Source organism: Tiliqua scincoides, chromosome 4, assembly GCF_035046505.1.
Source record: "Tiliqua scincoides isolate rTilSci1 chromosome 4, rTilSci1.hap2, whole genome shotgun sequence".
Classification (NCBI taxonomy): Eukaryota; Metazoa; Chordata; class Lepidosauria; order Squamata; family Scincidae; genus Tiliqua; species Tiliqua scincoides.
Window position 1 is genome coordinate 61679127 of NC_089824.1, and position 17265 is coordinate 61696391.

Here is a 17265-nt window from a genome sequence, read left to right on the forward strand (position 1 = left end):
ACACAAAATGTGTTGCATGCTGACATGCTTACTGCTATTTTTAGGTTCATGCCATAGGTTCACTTCTGAGCAGTGGGCCTCCCATGACACCCCAGGAAGTGCCTTGCGACATCCTAGGGTGTTGTGACACACACATTGGGAACCACTACATTACGTACATAAATCTATAATTGCAAAAACATCACAGTATTTTAAAGTTGGAACCTAAAATCTAAAGCTCTTGTGGACTTGGGAAGATCAGTCTTCATATGGTACTGACAAGATCATGGTTAGTGCCACTAAATTTGGTTGGGTCTACTCCCTTGTCATGTGTTTGTGTTGCAGTAAACATAACTTCAGCTTCTCCTTTGTAATGGTGTGTATTTGTAGCAGCTAGGCAGGTTACGTTTATACAAAGTTCTACACTATTAATGCTTTATGCAAAGATCCATTCAGGAGTTCTACCACATAATCTCCAATTATTAGGCTATCTATCCTTCTTTGTAGACAACCTCTCCCATTTATGATCATGTTTGATTCTAGGGGTCTGTGCATACAATAATGCCCCTGTCTCCGTAGCTGCCTTGGTAATGCTCCTGAGTGGCTTCTGTACTTGGCAGCATCAGCTGCAAATCAGGTTGGGCTTAAAAGTGGTATTCATAAGTTGAACATTCATAAGTAGAAGAGATTCATATTTTGGAATTGTCTGCAACATACATGACCTTGCAAATGTTTAACAGTACGTTCGTACACACTTCTAGTTAGATGCAAGTTCCATAGAACTCGATGGGGCTTACTCTTGAGTAGATGTTCATAAGATTGTGTTGTAAATATGTTTATTTCACTCATGGTTTTACCTTGCAGATGACTAAAGCATAGTCTCACCACATGGTCAGAATATGTGCATTTGTCTGAAGCTCAGGCATCAGGGTGGGATAATTTAAAATATTGTTTGTGTGGTCTCTTTGTAGCTTGTTAGAGTGCAAATTCGTGAAAGTACCTCTGATAAATCATCTCAAAGGAGTCCAGCAGTTGCCAAAGTAGGTGGTCATAACCAGCACACTGAGTTTCCTGTTGTTCATGTGATAAAATCCCTTGAAAAGCTATCTTCAACAAAAGTTGAGATTAAAAATCGGATGCTATGCTTTCCTGAGACAAAGTCTGGTGAAAACTCAGGTAAGCAGACTTCTGTGTGACAAGTATTCATTAAACTCTTCCAGTAGCTAAATTTGATTTAGCATGTATTTATGGCAAGCAAGAATTGTACTTGAATTGCAGCCAAGGCAACTTTTTCCTTGATGTATTGTATATCCTGCAAAGAACTAGTAAAATGTCTGTTAGTGCAGAGGAAAGGGAAGTTGAAACTTCTACTATTGGAGGAATCACAATACCTCTGTTTGGATTACACTCAGATATTTGTCATCATCTTCATGTTCTCCCTCTTACCCTTCTGCAGCAAGGATCTTGGCTACTCAGTACTGAAGGGAAGAGTTAGATCTTGTATTTGCCTCAGTTATGTATCCAAGTTAATCTGTCTTCTGTTTCCATGAGGGAAAGCATTCACCCCATCACTATCATTTCCACCCAGATCTGCTTAGCCTTTTTTGTGACTTTGTTTCTGTGTCAAAATTGAGCAAAGCTTTTTTACAATGATTGAGAATTTTATCTATTCCTTAACTGTTGAGAATCAAAGTAATTGGTGGCTTCACTGTTGTGTTTTTTACAGTAATGAAGGCTTGTAATGTATCTTATCTAACACTTGGCCAACAGTCTGAGGCTAAGAGGCAAAGAAGAAAGGCCCATAGCCAGGGAGACAGACCAGGGACAGACTGCACTTGCTCCCAGTGTGGAAGGGATTGTCACTCCCGAATCGGCCTTTTCAGCCACACTAGACGCTGTTCCAGAACCACCTTTCAGAGCGCAATACCATAGTCTTTTGAGACGGAAGGTTGCCAACAACATTATCTAACACTATTGATAATTAGTAGATTGGTCCAACTTTTTGTTTAGTTTTAATAAAATAGGCAGTACTAAACAGAGGCTATAAATCTGATCACTGTTGGCAAGTGTCAAATTCATGTTAGCATATTAATCATCCAGTAATAGCTATGAAATAGCTTATCAAAGGTAGCTTGTATGTGTGCATACACTCATGTGTGCTGTTGTCTTACGTGTATGTTTTCTTTCAGAGAAGTACCTAGAGATAGAAAATAACGGAGATGAAAATGTAAGGTGGTTTTTGTCATCTTTTGCACCACCTTATGTGAAGGTGAGTAGGTAATTTCGAAAATGGACTTCAAAAGGTCATGATATCTGTGCATCCCTTCAGGGCTTTGACCTAATGAGGGGTTGAGATTCTTGAGAAGGAAGACTTCGTCCTTTTGAATGCCATATCACAAACTGCATTTTAAAATTCAAGTGAAGTTTGAAATGCCATTTGATATGTTATATGATACTCAAAAGGAAGCAATCATAGATTTCCCTGGGTATGCCTGACTACATTCTTGAGATCCAAAACACATTCTAGATCCAGCCCAAATTGCTTTTAGTGCTAGTGTGCCTTTAGAAGCTCTTCTTGCTAAAGAAGCAGCTTAGAAATGATGTTTTAATAGAATATAGATTCTTTTTGAATCCTTGCATACAGAATTAATCCTTTTCAAATCAAAGTTAGCAAAATCAACTACAGTAGAATAACTATATAAACAGTTCATTCTACTGTAGTTGGCTTTGCTAACTTTGATTTCCAAAGGATTAATTCTCTATGGAGTTCTCCAGGCTGACTCTGGTCCAGCTCAGATTTTAATCACCAAACACGATGAGGTGCACACCTCTCCTTTCATTTCCGCATCAGTAACAACATCTGAACAAACCTAACCAAAATTATTGCTCTTTATTTCTTTTTGTTCAGTTTATATCCCACATTTCTTCCCGAAGGGCAGCATACAACACATTTGAATACATACACATATAGGTTATAAAATGCATACATATAAAATACATATACAACACAATATTTAAAAAGCTGGCAAGTGGCAGCTACAAAAACCTTCAGTCTTAAAACATTAAATTAATAAAAACCAACAAGCACCAGTCTGCAACTAGCAAACATCTAAGAGATTTCATCTCTTACAAGAAATTTGCAAGCGATTATAAACTATACAATATTTATACAGTGCGTGTTTTCTATATGTACATATATATCAAGGAGTGGCTATGCTTCTAAGCAGACCAAATTCTATTTTATATAATTTATACTACTGTTACTACTTAAAATACTACTAATTTTATAGTAGTATAACATGTCTTAATAAAGTATGCATGTGAGAATTTTGGTTTTAATTTAAATGTTAGAAATTGTTCTTGGACACTTAAAAAGAGCTATTACAAGTAGCACTTCCTTTGTAGGCTGCCTGCTGCTTATTATAACTCTCATAACTTTTTAGAATGAATAGTACGCATCCTTAAACACACACTTGTTAAACAGCTTTATGCCAGGATCTGGCCAAGTAGTCCCCTATATTCAGCTCCATATAAAATTCAGTTCACAGTAGGAAAATGTTGTGCATAGCTAAACCAGTAAAACTTGTGGTGATTGTAAGTGTAGTTTCATAACAGATGTGTTTAAAAGAACTTTCTAATTTGTTAGACTTGCTATCTGCTAGATGCAGAAAAAACAACTTAGGAAGATGTATCCCCCCCAAACCATGGATCCCATATCAGCCCCCACAGATCCACTTATCCGCAGATCAGGTCTGGGCTGCCCCCAGAGGTGAGGGGCACTCCTTGCCCCCAGAGGGTTCTTTGAGGGCATGGGCATCCGTCCTTAGCCTCCGCGGGGCTCAGACTGAGCTTTAACAATAAAAAAGTCACTTTGGTTTTATGAAAAATCAGGCAGTGACTTCTTTTCATTTCAAAACTCAGACTGAGCCTGGCAGAGGCTGCAGACGCACATGTGCAGCCTTTGCTGGGCTCAGATAACCTTTTGGAGGTGAAGGGAGAGGAGCTTCCCTCACCCGGGGAGGGTGATGGTAGGCTTCCCCTCATATCAGTAGATTTCAGGTATCCATAGTGTGTTCCAAAACAGAATCCCTGTGGATACAGGAGCATGCCTGTAAATCCAGTCCAAAATAATTCTTGTGTAGATATTCCAAAACACTTCATAATACTAACGGTTCTGTTTAATGATTTCTTCTTAGGATGTAGACGACAGCGGAGAAGTTTACAGAGCTACATATACTGCTTTCCGTTGTTCATGTATTTCTGGTACTCTTGAAGCTCATGGGAAAGAGAGAGTAAGTTTATGTGACTTTAGGAAGTGATAGTGTGTGTTTCTTAATTTTGCTTTTTAATTTGTTTTCAACAGAAATGCTGCTTAATGTTCTGCAGCTCAGGTTTGAACCAGTAAGGAAATAAAGACAAGTTTCTATTCGAGGGTCCACCTTGAGAAGATACAAAATGCTACTTAATTACAAATGTGTGCAAGAAATTTTTCTTAGTCTACTGGAACTTTTTTCATAGACACTATATGTCAAGCAGTTGCTGGAAAACCTTAAAGGTGGCTTTTCTGTAATGTTGACTTCTGTTTCTATAGCTGTAGTTCCTTGACTTCTGCTGGATGGAGAGTTTGGCCCATCTTATTCATGCCACTATCGTATTGTTTTGTCTCCTACATCACTGCTAGCATGCAGTTTGTATAGCTCAGTGGTTCTCAAACTCTTGTGTAGAGTTTGAGAACCACTCTTTGCAGGGGTGGGGGGGAAGGCAATGGCGCCATCCTCAGGATTGCACCACTGCCAGGGACTGAGGGGCTTTATTCTCAACTTACCCCCTTTGCGCCAGCCTCCTGGGGTGTGGGGAACCCTGCAAAGCCGTCTGTAGGACTCCCCATGTCCTGAAACATTCAAAAATGCAATTGTGACTCACTTCCAGGTTCACAACCACATTCTGAGACACGGGGAGCCCTGTGGGGGGCCAGTACAAGGAGCGTAAGTTGAGAAAAAAACCCTCAGTCCCTAGCAGCAGCACAATCCTGAGGATGGTGCCCCTACCCCCCCACCCCTTAAGGAGAAAGGGGCAGTGGTTCTTGAGACCCACCAATTTGAGAACCACTGGTATAACTTCTTTAGCTTTCTTGTCTTTCTCCCTACCCCTCCATGAACCAAAAATATTTTTTTACTGTGACCAGTGTTGGTAAACTGGGTAAGGAGGCTCTTTCTAATGTGGTAATTCTCTTATGGCTGGCAGGAAGAGAGCAAGTCATTCATCCCATCATAGCATCTATTCCAATGTTTGTTGCTAATACTACCTTTGAGTTCCTAGGTAGTCTGTGACTGACAGTGAACGGTTTTCTCATTTCTTTTGCTATGTAAACTTCTTTAACACTCATTATTGAATAACTGTGCATACATTTTTTAGTAATTGTATTGGACTGTTCCCAAGTGGCTGCAGCCTTCCCTCCCACTCGTTGGTTTGCTGCCTATACTTCTGATTCTGAGCAGCTGAAATCCAAAAAGTAAAAGTTGCTGGTACTTAGGCAAAAAAACAATGTGTTGGAGCAGCTCCATTTACTGACTGCCTTTTTTAGTCAAGAGGACATCCTGATACCAGAACTATAGTTAACAAGGCCATCTGTTGCTGAGCACCTTGACTTGAGGAGCTTGTTTCTTGGCAGCTGCACACTGCAGACCATTGCTATACTGGATCATCTTTCCTTTGCCCCTTTTCTCTTGAGACATAGCCACACTGAACTATATATCTTCATTATGCATGTTTTTTCATAGCTATAGTGAAAATTCTGTGAAATTACAGCTTCAGTGAAATTTCTGTTGTCAACTATAGCAGGTCCTTGACACATCCTGGTTCTGTTCTGGATGTTTATAAAAAGTCGGAATATTGTGCCTATTGTGCCTGTGTGAAAGCACAAGTCTCAACAGACGGCTGATGTGGCTATCCAGTTGGCTCTTGCCAGCTCAGGGCTTTCATGCAGTCGCAGAAGCACAAGGCCTGACAGATTGCAGGCTGGCGGAGCAGCTCCTGCCCAAAGAGCCCCCGCCGCCGCCGCATGTTCCCTCCTGCCCGAGCCACAGTGCAAAAGCAAGCAATTGAGTGCAGCTGCTCAGTCCTCCTGTGCTTATCTCCTCAGAAGTAAGACCCATTGTGCTTGCTCCCAGGAAAGTGTGCACAGGATTACAGCCTTCAAGCTCCCCACTCAGCATTCCCCTATGGCTTACTCGCCCTCTCACTGCCCCATTTCCTGAGTGCAGCTGCTCTGTCCTCCTCCCAAGCTTAGAGCACAATCCTGTGTGTGTCTCCTCAGAAGTAAGTCCCACTGTGCTTACTCCCAGGAAAGTGTGCACAGGATTACAGCCTTCAAGCTCCCTACTCAGCATTCCCCCGTCACTCACTCACACTCTCACTGCTCCATTTCCTTCACTTGGAAACTTGAAAGGGGTTTGGAGACCCCTGCACCAGATGGTATTCTGTATATGTTTGTATACTGTATGTGTAACATACTGTATATGTAGCACCAAAGCATATTTCATTGTTGGGAAGTAATCACTGTTAGTATGCCTTTTATTTTATGCAGTTTTGAACTCTTAGCTTGTTTGTTCAGGAGCACTTTTGTGAACAGTGTTAAGTAGTACTAAGTGGTCTTGTTCAGAGGTAGCATTGTGTGTAAAGGCATTTATAAAAGTACAGAAGTAAATGACTGTAAAGAATGACAGTATCCTTCACAAGCAGTTCACCTGTGCACAATCTAAAACAGTTGTTCTCCAACTGTGGGTCTGGACCTGATTTTTAGTGGGACCTATAAGAGGGGAGTGTATTATATAACTGGGACCTACAAGAGGGGTGTGTATTATATAACTGGGACCTATAAGAGGGGAGCGCAAACTATATATGCAGTGTTATCTTCATTTTAAATGTCAAAAGGGTTTTGTGGCTCCCAAGGTTTTCTTTTTTCCAGAAAACGGGTCCAAATGGCTCTTTGAGTGTTTAAGGTTGCCTACCCCTGATCTAGATCAGTATTGTCTGCCCTGATTGGCAGGAAAGTGCTGCCATTGCTAAGAATGCAGTACAGTTAGGCTTGGAAAAACTTGGAAGTTTATATTTATGCAATGTAATTTTTTATAGGTTGTAGTAAGCTTTTTACCTAGAGACAGAGGACATTATTCTCAGTTTTGGGATCTTGAGTGTCACCCACTTCATAAACCTTCTCAGAAAGAGAAACACAGACTTCAATTTTCTGGAGTGGTAAGTACATGGACAAGATTGTTAATTTTTGTTGGATCAATGTATGCTAATTGAAGTGATCTGCAAGAAGTGAGGGTGATTTGCAGTAGTAATCCTAGATCTGTGTGGCAACCCCTTACTTATGAATGGCATTTGTGGGTGCTTGCTTTATGGCAAAATCTTCACCTTATCATGACTCCACTCCTAAAATTCCAACAAGGAGTGGGTGGAGGTGTATAGTTTATCATCAACAAAAGAAATAGTCTGGTGGAGGGGAAGTGTCTGCTTCTGTAAAAATTAGCCTGCTAAATTGGCAGAAGCCCTTCTAGGCCCTATTCTAGGATTCTAAGATGGGGTCAATAAAATGTCAGCAACACTAGGTTGTGATCAGTCTCCAAGGAGCAAGATGAAAAATATAGTTCTTGTAGGCTCATCCTTTTTTCATGCTGTTTGGTACCAACTTTTATAAAGACTTCAGCAGATTTTGTAGGAAAAACTTGTAGAGAAGAAGCAATGTGAGGATTTGGGAAACTTTTCACCAGTGTGCTGTTAGCCTTCAAACACAACTGGGAATTGCTTGCTGAGTGCATTCAAGCCTCTTCCCCACTACGACGCACTCTTAAGTGTGGCATTTGTCACTATCATTTTAAGATGCTTTGGCCACACTGGACCACTACAGTTTGTTTATACTTGAGTATGTTTTGTACAGTAAATGTCTTAAAAATGTAAAGTGTCTTCTGATCTAATGTCCAGTTGGCATTTAGAATGCTAACTACATAGAGCAGGGGTGTCCAAAGTTTTTGGCAGGAGGGCCACATCATCTCTCTGACACTGTGTCGGGGGCCAGGAGGGGAAGAATTAATTTACATTTTAAATTTGAATAAATTTACATACGTTTACATAAATTAATATACTAGAGGTGGAACTTATATGAATGAATGAAGGTCTTGCAATAGCTCAAGGCCTATAAAAGGTCTTGCACAAAGCAAGGCTGGCCTTTCCTTTGCTGCCGCTACTGCATCACAGACATGAAACAGCAAGCAGTGGAGGAAGCCCTCATCCCACTGCTCACGCAAGAGGTCAAACAGTTGCCCTCACGCTGAGAGCAGTTGCGTCAGGCCATTGCGGGCTCCAACAAATCTCTGGAGGGCCAGAGGCTTATTGGAGACTGGGGGCTCCCTGAGGGCCGCATTGAGAGGCCTCGAGGGCCGCATGCGGCCCCAGGGCCGGGGTTTGGGCACCCCTGACATAGAGGTTTATATGTTAACACAGTGGAATTTTTTGGAACTCCCTGAAGGGGAGCTATAGACCAAAACAGAGAGTACCTCTTTTCCCTATATTTTGCCTACAAGTGACCCCAAATGCTAGATATTCTCATCCCTATCAGTAGAAAACATATTCTTTGAAAGGAGATGCAGCTAGAAACTGGACTAAGTTGATTTTTCTCCTCCCTTCATTGTAAACAGTTGCATGTTCCTGATCTAGATCAACTGTACTGTGCCTATATGCCAAGCAGAAAGAAAGTAAAGGCATCACTTATAGGCAGTGATCTTGCCTGACTGAGTTTAGTTCTGCACTCCCAATTCCTAAGCACTGTATTTTTTTTTCCAAACAGAATCTACTGCTACAATAATGTAAAGGGCATCAAACAGTGTCAAATTTATTATGCTGTAATTCACAGACATACTGCATATGGTGTACACAGAAGCAGTTGCTTGACCCAGTTAATTAACTAGCTAATGAATTTGTAAGTAGTTAATGAATTAGACCAAGATGCTTGAAATGTTTCCTGTTGGCATCTATACACTGCTGACATAGTTGACTAAGGGATCTGGCATCCATAAGAACAGCCCCACTGGATCAGGCCATAGGCCCATCTAGTCCAGCTTCCTGTATCTCACAGCGGCCCACCAAATGCCCCAGGGAGCACACCAGATAACAAGAGACCTCATCCTGGTGCCCTCCCTTGCATCTGGCCTTCTGACATAGCCCATTTCTAAAATCAGGAGGTTGCGCATACACATCATGGCTTGTACCCCATAATGGATTTTTCCTCCAGAAACTTGTCCAATCCCCTTTTAAAGGCACCCAGGCCAGATGCTGTCACCACATCCTGTGGCAAGGAGTTCCACAGACCAACCACACGCTGAGTAAAGAAATATTTTCTTTTGTCTGTTCTAACCCGCCCAACACTCAATTTTAGTGGATGTCCCCTGGTTCTGGTATTATGTGAGAGTGTAAAGAGCATCTCCCTATCCACTCTGTCCATCCCCTGCATAATTTTGTATGTCTCAGTCATGTCCTCCCTCAGGCGTCTCTTTTCTAGGCTGAAGAGGCCCAAACGCCGTAGCCTTTCCTCATAAGGAAGGTGCCCCAGCCCCGTAATCATCTTAGTCGCTCTCTTTTGCACCTTTTCCATTTCCACTATGTCTTTTTTGAGATGCGGCAACCAGAACTGGACACAATACTCCAGGTGTGGCTTTACCATCGATTTGTACAACGGCATTATAATACTAGCCGTTTTGTTCTCAATACCCTTCCTAATGATCACAAGCATAGAATTGGCCTTCTTAACTGCCGCCGCACATTGAGTCGACACTTTCATCGACCTGTCCACCACTACCCCAACATCTCTCTCCTGATCTGTCGCAGACAGCTCAGAACCCATCAGCCTATATCTAAAGTTTTGATTTTTTGTCCCAATGTGCATGACTTCACACTTACTGACATTGAAGCGCATCTGCCATTTTGCTGCCCATTCTGCCAGTCTGGAGAGATCCTTCTGGAGCTCCTCACAATCACTTCTGGTCTTCACCACTCGGAAAAGTTTGGTGTCGTCTGCAAACTTAGCCACTTCACTGCTCAACCCTGTCTCCAGGTCATTTATGAAGAGGTTGAAAAGCACCGGTCCCAGGACAGATCCTTGGGGCACACCGCTTTTCACCTCTCTCCATTGTGGAAATTGCCCATTGACACCCACTCTCTGCTTCCTGGCCTCCAACCAGTTCTCAATCCAGGAGAGGACCTGTCCTCTAATTCCCTGACTGTGGAGTTTTTTCAGTAGCCTTTGGTGAGGGACCATGTCAAACGCCTTCTGAAAGTCCAGATATATAATGTCCACGGGTTCTCCCACATCCACATGCCTGTTGACCTTTTCAAAGAATTCTATAAGGTTCGTGAGGCAAGACTTACCCTTACAGAAGCCATGCTGACTCTCCCTCAGCAAGGCCTGTTCATCTATGTGTTTTGAGATCCTATCTTTGATGAGGCATTCCACCATCTTACCCGGTATGGATGTTAGGCTGACTGGCCTATAGTTTCCCGGGTCCCCCCTCTTTCCCTTTTTAAAAATAGGCATGACATTTGCTATCCTCCAATCTTCTGGCACCATGGCCGTTTTGAGGGACAAGTTGCATAGCTTAGTCAAGAGATCTGCAACTTCATTCTTTAATTCCTTAATAACTCTTGGGTGGATGCCATCAGGGCCCGGTGACTTATTGATCTTTAATTTATCAATGAGGTCTGAAACATCTTATCTTTTAACCTCTATCTGACTTAACTCCTCGGTCAGGAGGGGCCGTTCGGGCAGCGGTATCTGCCCGAGGTCTTCTGCCATGAAGACAGATGCAAAGAACTCATTTAATTTCTCTGGCATCTCTAAGTCTCCTTTTATCTCCCCTTTCCCTCCCTCACCATCCAGAGGGCCAACCGCTTCTCTGGCGGGTTTCCTGCTTCTAACATATTTGAAGAAGCTTTTATTATTCCCCTTAATGTTGCTGGCCATGCGTTCCTCATAGTCTCGCTTGGCCTCCCATATCACCTTCTTACATTTCTTTTGCCACGGTTTATGTTCCTTTTTATTCTCCTCATTAGGGCAAGACTTCCATTTACGGAAGGAAGCTTCCTTGCCCTTCACAGCCTCTCTAACTTGGCTGGTTAGCCATGCAGGCACCCTCCTGGATTTAGTGGAACCCTTCTTTCTTTGCAGTATACACCTCTGCTGGGCCTCTATTACTGTTGTTTTAAGCAGCCTCCATGCACTCTGGAGAGATTGGACTCTTTTTACCCTCCCTTTCAACCTCCTTCTAACCAGCCTCCTCATTTGGGAGGAGATATGTGTGCTGGGATCCACCAATATGTGTGCTGGGATGATTCCACACATTTCTTCAAATGCTTCCCTTAGATGTTTGAGTGTTGCACAAAGGAAGTATGTATAAGTTAGAGCTCATTAAAAATGTGTGTACATTTTTTGAGAAGCCTTGTAGTTAATTTGACAATCCTAGACAGCCATGTAAGCCTAGTGCGTTCTTAAAACAGTATATTTATTAATACTCCTGTTTCGACCATAAATGGTGCATAGATGAGCAAATGCAGTTTTTGTCAAACCCAATAAAGTTTACTATTTTTCACAGTCTGCATAAAACTAAAGCTAGTCTGAGGGATTGATGTTTGTTTAACTAAAGGTGTTTTGACAATAGGGCATCACTGAAAACGAATCTTCCACAGCTTCATCAGTAAAAGCTGGTGTTCAAGTAGCGTCTCAAAGAAGAGATTTCTCTGACACCACTGATCATGAAACTGGGTATGTAAATGACTAAATATTTTTTTAAAAATGTAATTTTTCATTTTACACTACTTTAAGTGCATAGCTATGTAAATTTCATCTCCAGTTTCCTTTCTTACCTCATTTTGCAGTAGTGATTTTCTATATTACAAGTTCATCTTAAATGTAGGGGATATTGTACTAATTTGCTCTCAAAATCTGATTGTTAAAAAAATAACCATAAAGAGATTCTTTACTTACTGGTATGTTAAAACACCAAATGACATTAAAAGACATTATTTTTAAAATGTAAAATTGTGTGTTCAGAATACAGCTGAAGATGTCGAAGACATGCACAGGATCTTCCAGAATGTCTCTACAGCTTTACCTAGCTATTTATTCTTAGGGCAATCTGGTCACTTTCTACCTATATAGGTTTTCTTCCAATGTAAGAAAAAAAGCATACATTACATGCATACCTCACTAACAACAACAACAGTATTTATATACCGCTTTTCAACAAAAAGTTCACAAAGCGGTTTACAGAGAAAATCAAATATCTAATGGCTCTTCTCATAGTGTCTCTTCTGCTAAGCATATACATATGCATGTACCCAATGATGGAAAGTTTTATAAAGTAAAAGCCAGTTTTATAAAGTAAAAATCACATTATTGCATATGCATGGGAAATAGGGGTTGCAATGTTACTATTGCATACATTCTACAATACCCAGATGTATTTTATAATGAAACTTTTACTCGCCTATCCCCTCAGAGCCCCTTCCTACACTTAGGGCGTAATCCTATCCAACTTTCTGACACCAGTGCAGCCGCAATGCAGCCCTGAGGTAAGAGAACAAATGTTCTCTTAGCTGGAGGAGGACTTCGTGACTGCCTCTTCACCACAGGATGCAGCGCATGCGCCATTGGCAGAGCTGCACTGGCACTGGAAAACTGAATAGGATTGGGCCCCTAGTTATCTTACAAGGCTTCCTATGTGCTGCTGCTCTAGCTTCTACCAGCGCACTCTAGGAATGGAGACTGTCCTCCACATCTGCATTCTTACAGCCCCATGTGGAGAGTGACATGGTATCACAGAGGAATTCTTAAAGGGGTAGGTATGGGAAGGGGCTCAGAGGGGATTGCTTAACTCGCTTTGGTGGTTCATGTTGCAGCCCAAAGAAGAGATTACTTAATGGCTTAATTGCTGTGAACTTGCCAGTTAAAAATGTGTTCTTGCTTTTTAAAGGGCTGTATAATGTGACTTTTACTATACTGAATTACCATTATGGAAAGTGTGTGTAGCCATTCTTCCTTAAGCCATTCTTCCTCAAGAAGTCCAGAATGGCAGATGTAAAATAGGTTTTCATTGGACACCTAACCCTAAACCACAGGTTCTCAAACTGGAGCATTGTAGCGCCCCAGCCTGAGGACCTCTGCCGGTATCCCTTTAAGTGGCAAGTAGGGAGGTCATGACTCGTTATCTGCTAGGGTTCTGTTCCAGAGCCCCTAGTGGGTGGTAAAAATCAGTGGATAAAAAAACAGTAGAAAAATAGATTTAAAGACCCACTTAACTATAGCTATCCACTTCCAGTTTGCGATTTTGAAACTGGAAGTGGGTTTTTTTGCTCATTCTCCAAGGCTTGGGGAGCCCTGTGGAGGCTTCCATGGGCTTTCCTGCACCCTCGGGAGGCTGCTCCTGCCTTGTGTGAGTAAAAGACAGCCCCCGCCCCTCCAGAAGCGGCACAGTCCTGGAGATCATGTCACTGCACCTATCCTTTGCTGCATTTCCCACTCCCCTGCCAAGACTTAACGAGTTTAAGAACCCCTGCCCTAAACTGTGAGATGTGTCAGTTGGTGGGTCTCTGAGGAAGATGTTTTGTAATTGTGGTTTTCAAGTCCTCAGAAATTAGTCTTTAAGAACTCTGTTTTGGAAGCAAGTAATTTGGATATAGAAACAATGGTTTACCTAAGGATTACTAATGAGTATAACCCATCTGATGATGTTAACAGTATTTTAATCTTCCTCTTCCAAAATCAGGAAAGGGGTGTTTGCCCAAGAAGACACCTATGTATTTCCTACAACTAGGGTTGGTGAATCAAGCATGCTGAAAATCAGCATGCGGAATTACTCTACTTCTACTAACAAGGTAAGTTGACTTACCAGCATTGTTTCAAGGGATGGGTGGCTGTGTTGATAGTTAATTATGAATCTTGGGCCAAGTAAATGTCTGTTTGTACTTGTGATCTTCAGTCCTGGCCATTTACTTTTCAGTACTACTGAATATTAGAAAGGACTAACTTCCATAGAAATTGGATACTGTATTACATGAATTACAATGTTAAAACTTGGTTAACAATCAAATTACCATACCGTGTTAGAATTCTATAAAGTGTGCTTTTGTAAAGCCTAATCCAGTTGAATGTGTTGTATTTTCCTGAATGCTAGCTTAATCTGAGGAACTGTGTGCTCAATGAATAAAGTAATGTGCATCTTCTAAAAATGTTCTTGTTAAATTGCAGCTGACCTTTTTAAGTCCCAGAGAGCCTTTTTACATCAAGCATTCCCATTATAATTTGAGGTAAGTTTAGTTGTTTCTTCTGAAGCTATGACTTTGAACACAGTTGACTAGACTTAGGCACAGGTTTACTCAGTAGTCTGGCAATTTTTCACACTTGGCCCTCATGTCTTAAGGGTTCCAGTCTGCTTTATGATTAAGCACACGTTATGGAGATCAAGCACATGTCTCTTGTATAGACAGCTTTACCTTTGCTTATTCGAATTGTGCAAAGTAATTTTTGGTGAGTTCACACGTGGCAAAGGAGGACAAAGTTTAGCACAACCAATGTTTGAGGATGGAAAATCATTTAATCCAAATATTTGAAATTTGGATTAAGCTTAATTTAGTTTCCACTTCCTTAAATGCTGTTACTTCAGTTAAAGAATCAAATGTGTTTGGGGATGTCTAACTTATTATGGGTAGATTGTGGCTTTTACTAAAACTGATGCATGCGACATGGGAATGGGGAGAGAAGGCTCTTCTGTACCAATGTAGACAGCTGCGAAGTGAACATTGTATTCAAGGAATGGGCTAAAAATGCTAGGCAGCAGCTTTGCTGTTGCTTGTTTGGCATTGTGTTTTCCATCTCTTCTTTTAAATCTTGAGAAGTGGGGGAGAGGTGACTGGGAATATGAGGAAGTCTCATTGAGTGCTGCTGTTCAGTCTAAAACTCTTGAATACTTTGGTTTGGGACAGTGTCAAATGGCAATGGCTTCAGTCCCTTTTGTCCTCTTGGTGGAGCAAACAGCAGCTGCAATGCATTCAGCTTGTCTTTGCTGGAGCCAGACTGGCAAGTGGGACAGAGTCCTCTCCCTTGTTCATTCTCCACTTTGGAAACATTATTGTTGAGTTGGTGCCCATAGATGACTACGCAGAAACATTGTCTCTATCTTGTTAATCTTACTGAGTCCATATGGTAATATTGATCTTGAGCATTCCCTAGAATGTTTTACTACTTGAGATATCACAGTAGTGTAACCAAGATTAAAGTAGCACATACATAATGACTGTAAAGCCAGTTAGAATACCTTAATGCCAGTGACTGATGTTCTGGCCAACTGCAGGAACTTTCTGCTATTCTGCAGACTAAGTCTACAGAAACACAACTTCTGAAATGATTATTAAGAGCTGTATGTATGCTTTACCTAGCTTTTCTGTGGGAATCTCAAGCTGAAGTGGCCTGTCAAATACATATAAAATTCTTGTAAACTTACATCTTGCAGGTGTCATCATTACTGCAATCTACCAGTCCTGTTCAAGCCAATGTCATCAGGCACTTTCCAAAGCTTACTGGTGGTACAGACAGACAAAAGTGGCACTGTTACCATTCAGCTTATTGGTCAGGGCTTGGAATAACAACTATTGGTAAAAACATGTAAATGTGTATGAAATTTTACAACTAAATTATTTACTTAAGTTTTTGTTTTGTATACACTAAAACTATATTTTGTACAAACTGAAATGCTTGTAAGTTTTAATTTTGTACGATAACCTATCATGTAACTTGCACTGTTGCACTTCAGTTGTTGGAAACAGCAATGTGGTCATGTTGTATTGATTATGACTTCACAAATGACTGTGTTTTAAAATCTATGCTTTTGTAAATAAAGTGTTTAAGGAAACTTGTTGTCTTCAAAATACCTGTTAAAAAGTCTGAGTTGCTTAGCTTACCTTTTTATCTGGTTTCAAATTTGGCAGAAAATCTAATACATAGTGGGGTAGAACCTGTATCAGAATGTCAGTATGTTACCACAGATTTATTAATCTTCTCCTTCATTACACAGCTCAAATGTGAGCAGTTACTTGAGCAAACATTTTATTTAAAACACTTAAACCCTATCTTTTTTGCCCTGGCAACTCTGAAACAGATTAAAATTTTGTTAAAGAAAAATGCATCATAAAACAAAAATACACAAGGAGCCTTCACAAAGGCCACATTAGCTCAGTATATGATGATCTACCTCAAACATTGCTAAAAAGTCTAGAATTTTTCAGACTTGTACTCTGCCTTGGCTGTTTACAAATAGATGGCCTGTTAAAGCAATCCAAATTGAATAACATGGCCTTCAACAGGACTAGAGCAAATTAAAAAAATTAGTCTCTTCCGGGAATGTTTGAGTTGAACAACAACCAGCCTCTTATTAAGTTGGCCAAAAATGGCATGTTTCAAACTGACAAACTCAAGATCCAATCAAGACTTACAAATAAGGACTAATCACTGTGTTTGGGGATAGATGAAAAATCTTGTAGTAATGCATTTATCACAACAGGTCCAAAATTTTCCAGCTAGTTTTGCTTCAGGTTATATGAATATATGCAATCTCTGGGTTTTAGAGGGAGCTTATCTCTTATCAATGCCAGATGCAGTGATGTAGCTAGGGGTGGGTGTGTGTGTGTGTGTGTGTGGACCATACCCTGTGATGCACTCAGGGTGGGAGAACACCACTACTAGAAAAATTGTAAGATTTTGGCATTTTTGAATAACACTATGTTGTAGATCATTCAGTGCATAATTTAATGCAGAATGCAATGAAACAAACTGTTGAAGTATGTTTTCTATCCAATGTTATAGCCAATACACCAGAATAGGAAAGCCAACTGCCTTATGTAATGCAAAGTGGATTTTTTTAACTCAGAACTGACTAATGAGACTGATGGTTCCGATAGCTAATGAGATGTTATGACACAGTCATCCAGTTGGCCACTGGTTTTTTGTTGGTTACTGATTTATTGGATAACATGTACTGTTATACATTAAAATAAAGTTAATGGGGGTTACACCATCCCTAGTGATCCCACTGCATTTATGTTGTGTGTATGATACTGTACTTTATTCTGTATAGTCTGGTATGGGAAGAGTGACACATGAGCTCTCATATCAGGTGATGCAAACCCTAGCGACATCTCTGGCCAGATGCAAGGGAGGGGCAATAGGATAAAGTTGTCTTG

At 40.9% G+C, this 17265-nt stretch overlaps 1 protein-coding gene across 1 annotated transcript in view; it reads left to right on the top strand.

The window, feature by feature from the left end:
- CEP192 (centrosomal protein 192) overlaps positions 1-16986 on the top strand; it is an 89612-nt gene extending 72626 nt beyond the window's left edge. The window contains exons 46-53 of the mRNA XM_066624435.1: positions 951-1155; positions 2169-2248; positions 4176-4271; positions 7114-7233; positions 11691-11794; positions 13797-13905; positions 14279-14337; positions 15540-16986. Of these exons, the coding sequence (XP_066480532.1) occupies positions 951-1155; positions 2169-2248; positions 4176-4271; positions 7114-7233; positions 11691-11794; positions 13797-13905; positions 14279-14337; positions 15540-15672 (906 nt within the window). The 3' untranslated portion in view covers positions 15673-16986. The remainder of the gene's footprint in view (positions 1-950; positions 1156-2168; positions 2249-4175; positions 4272-7113; positions 7234-11690; positions 11795-13796; positions 13906-14278; positions 14338-15539) is intronic.
- Positions 16987-17265: the final 279 nt, after the last annotated feature.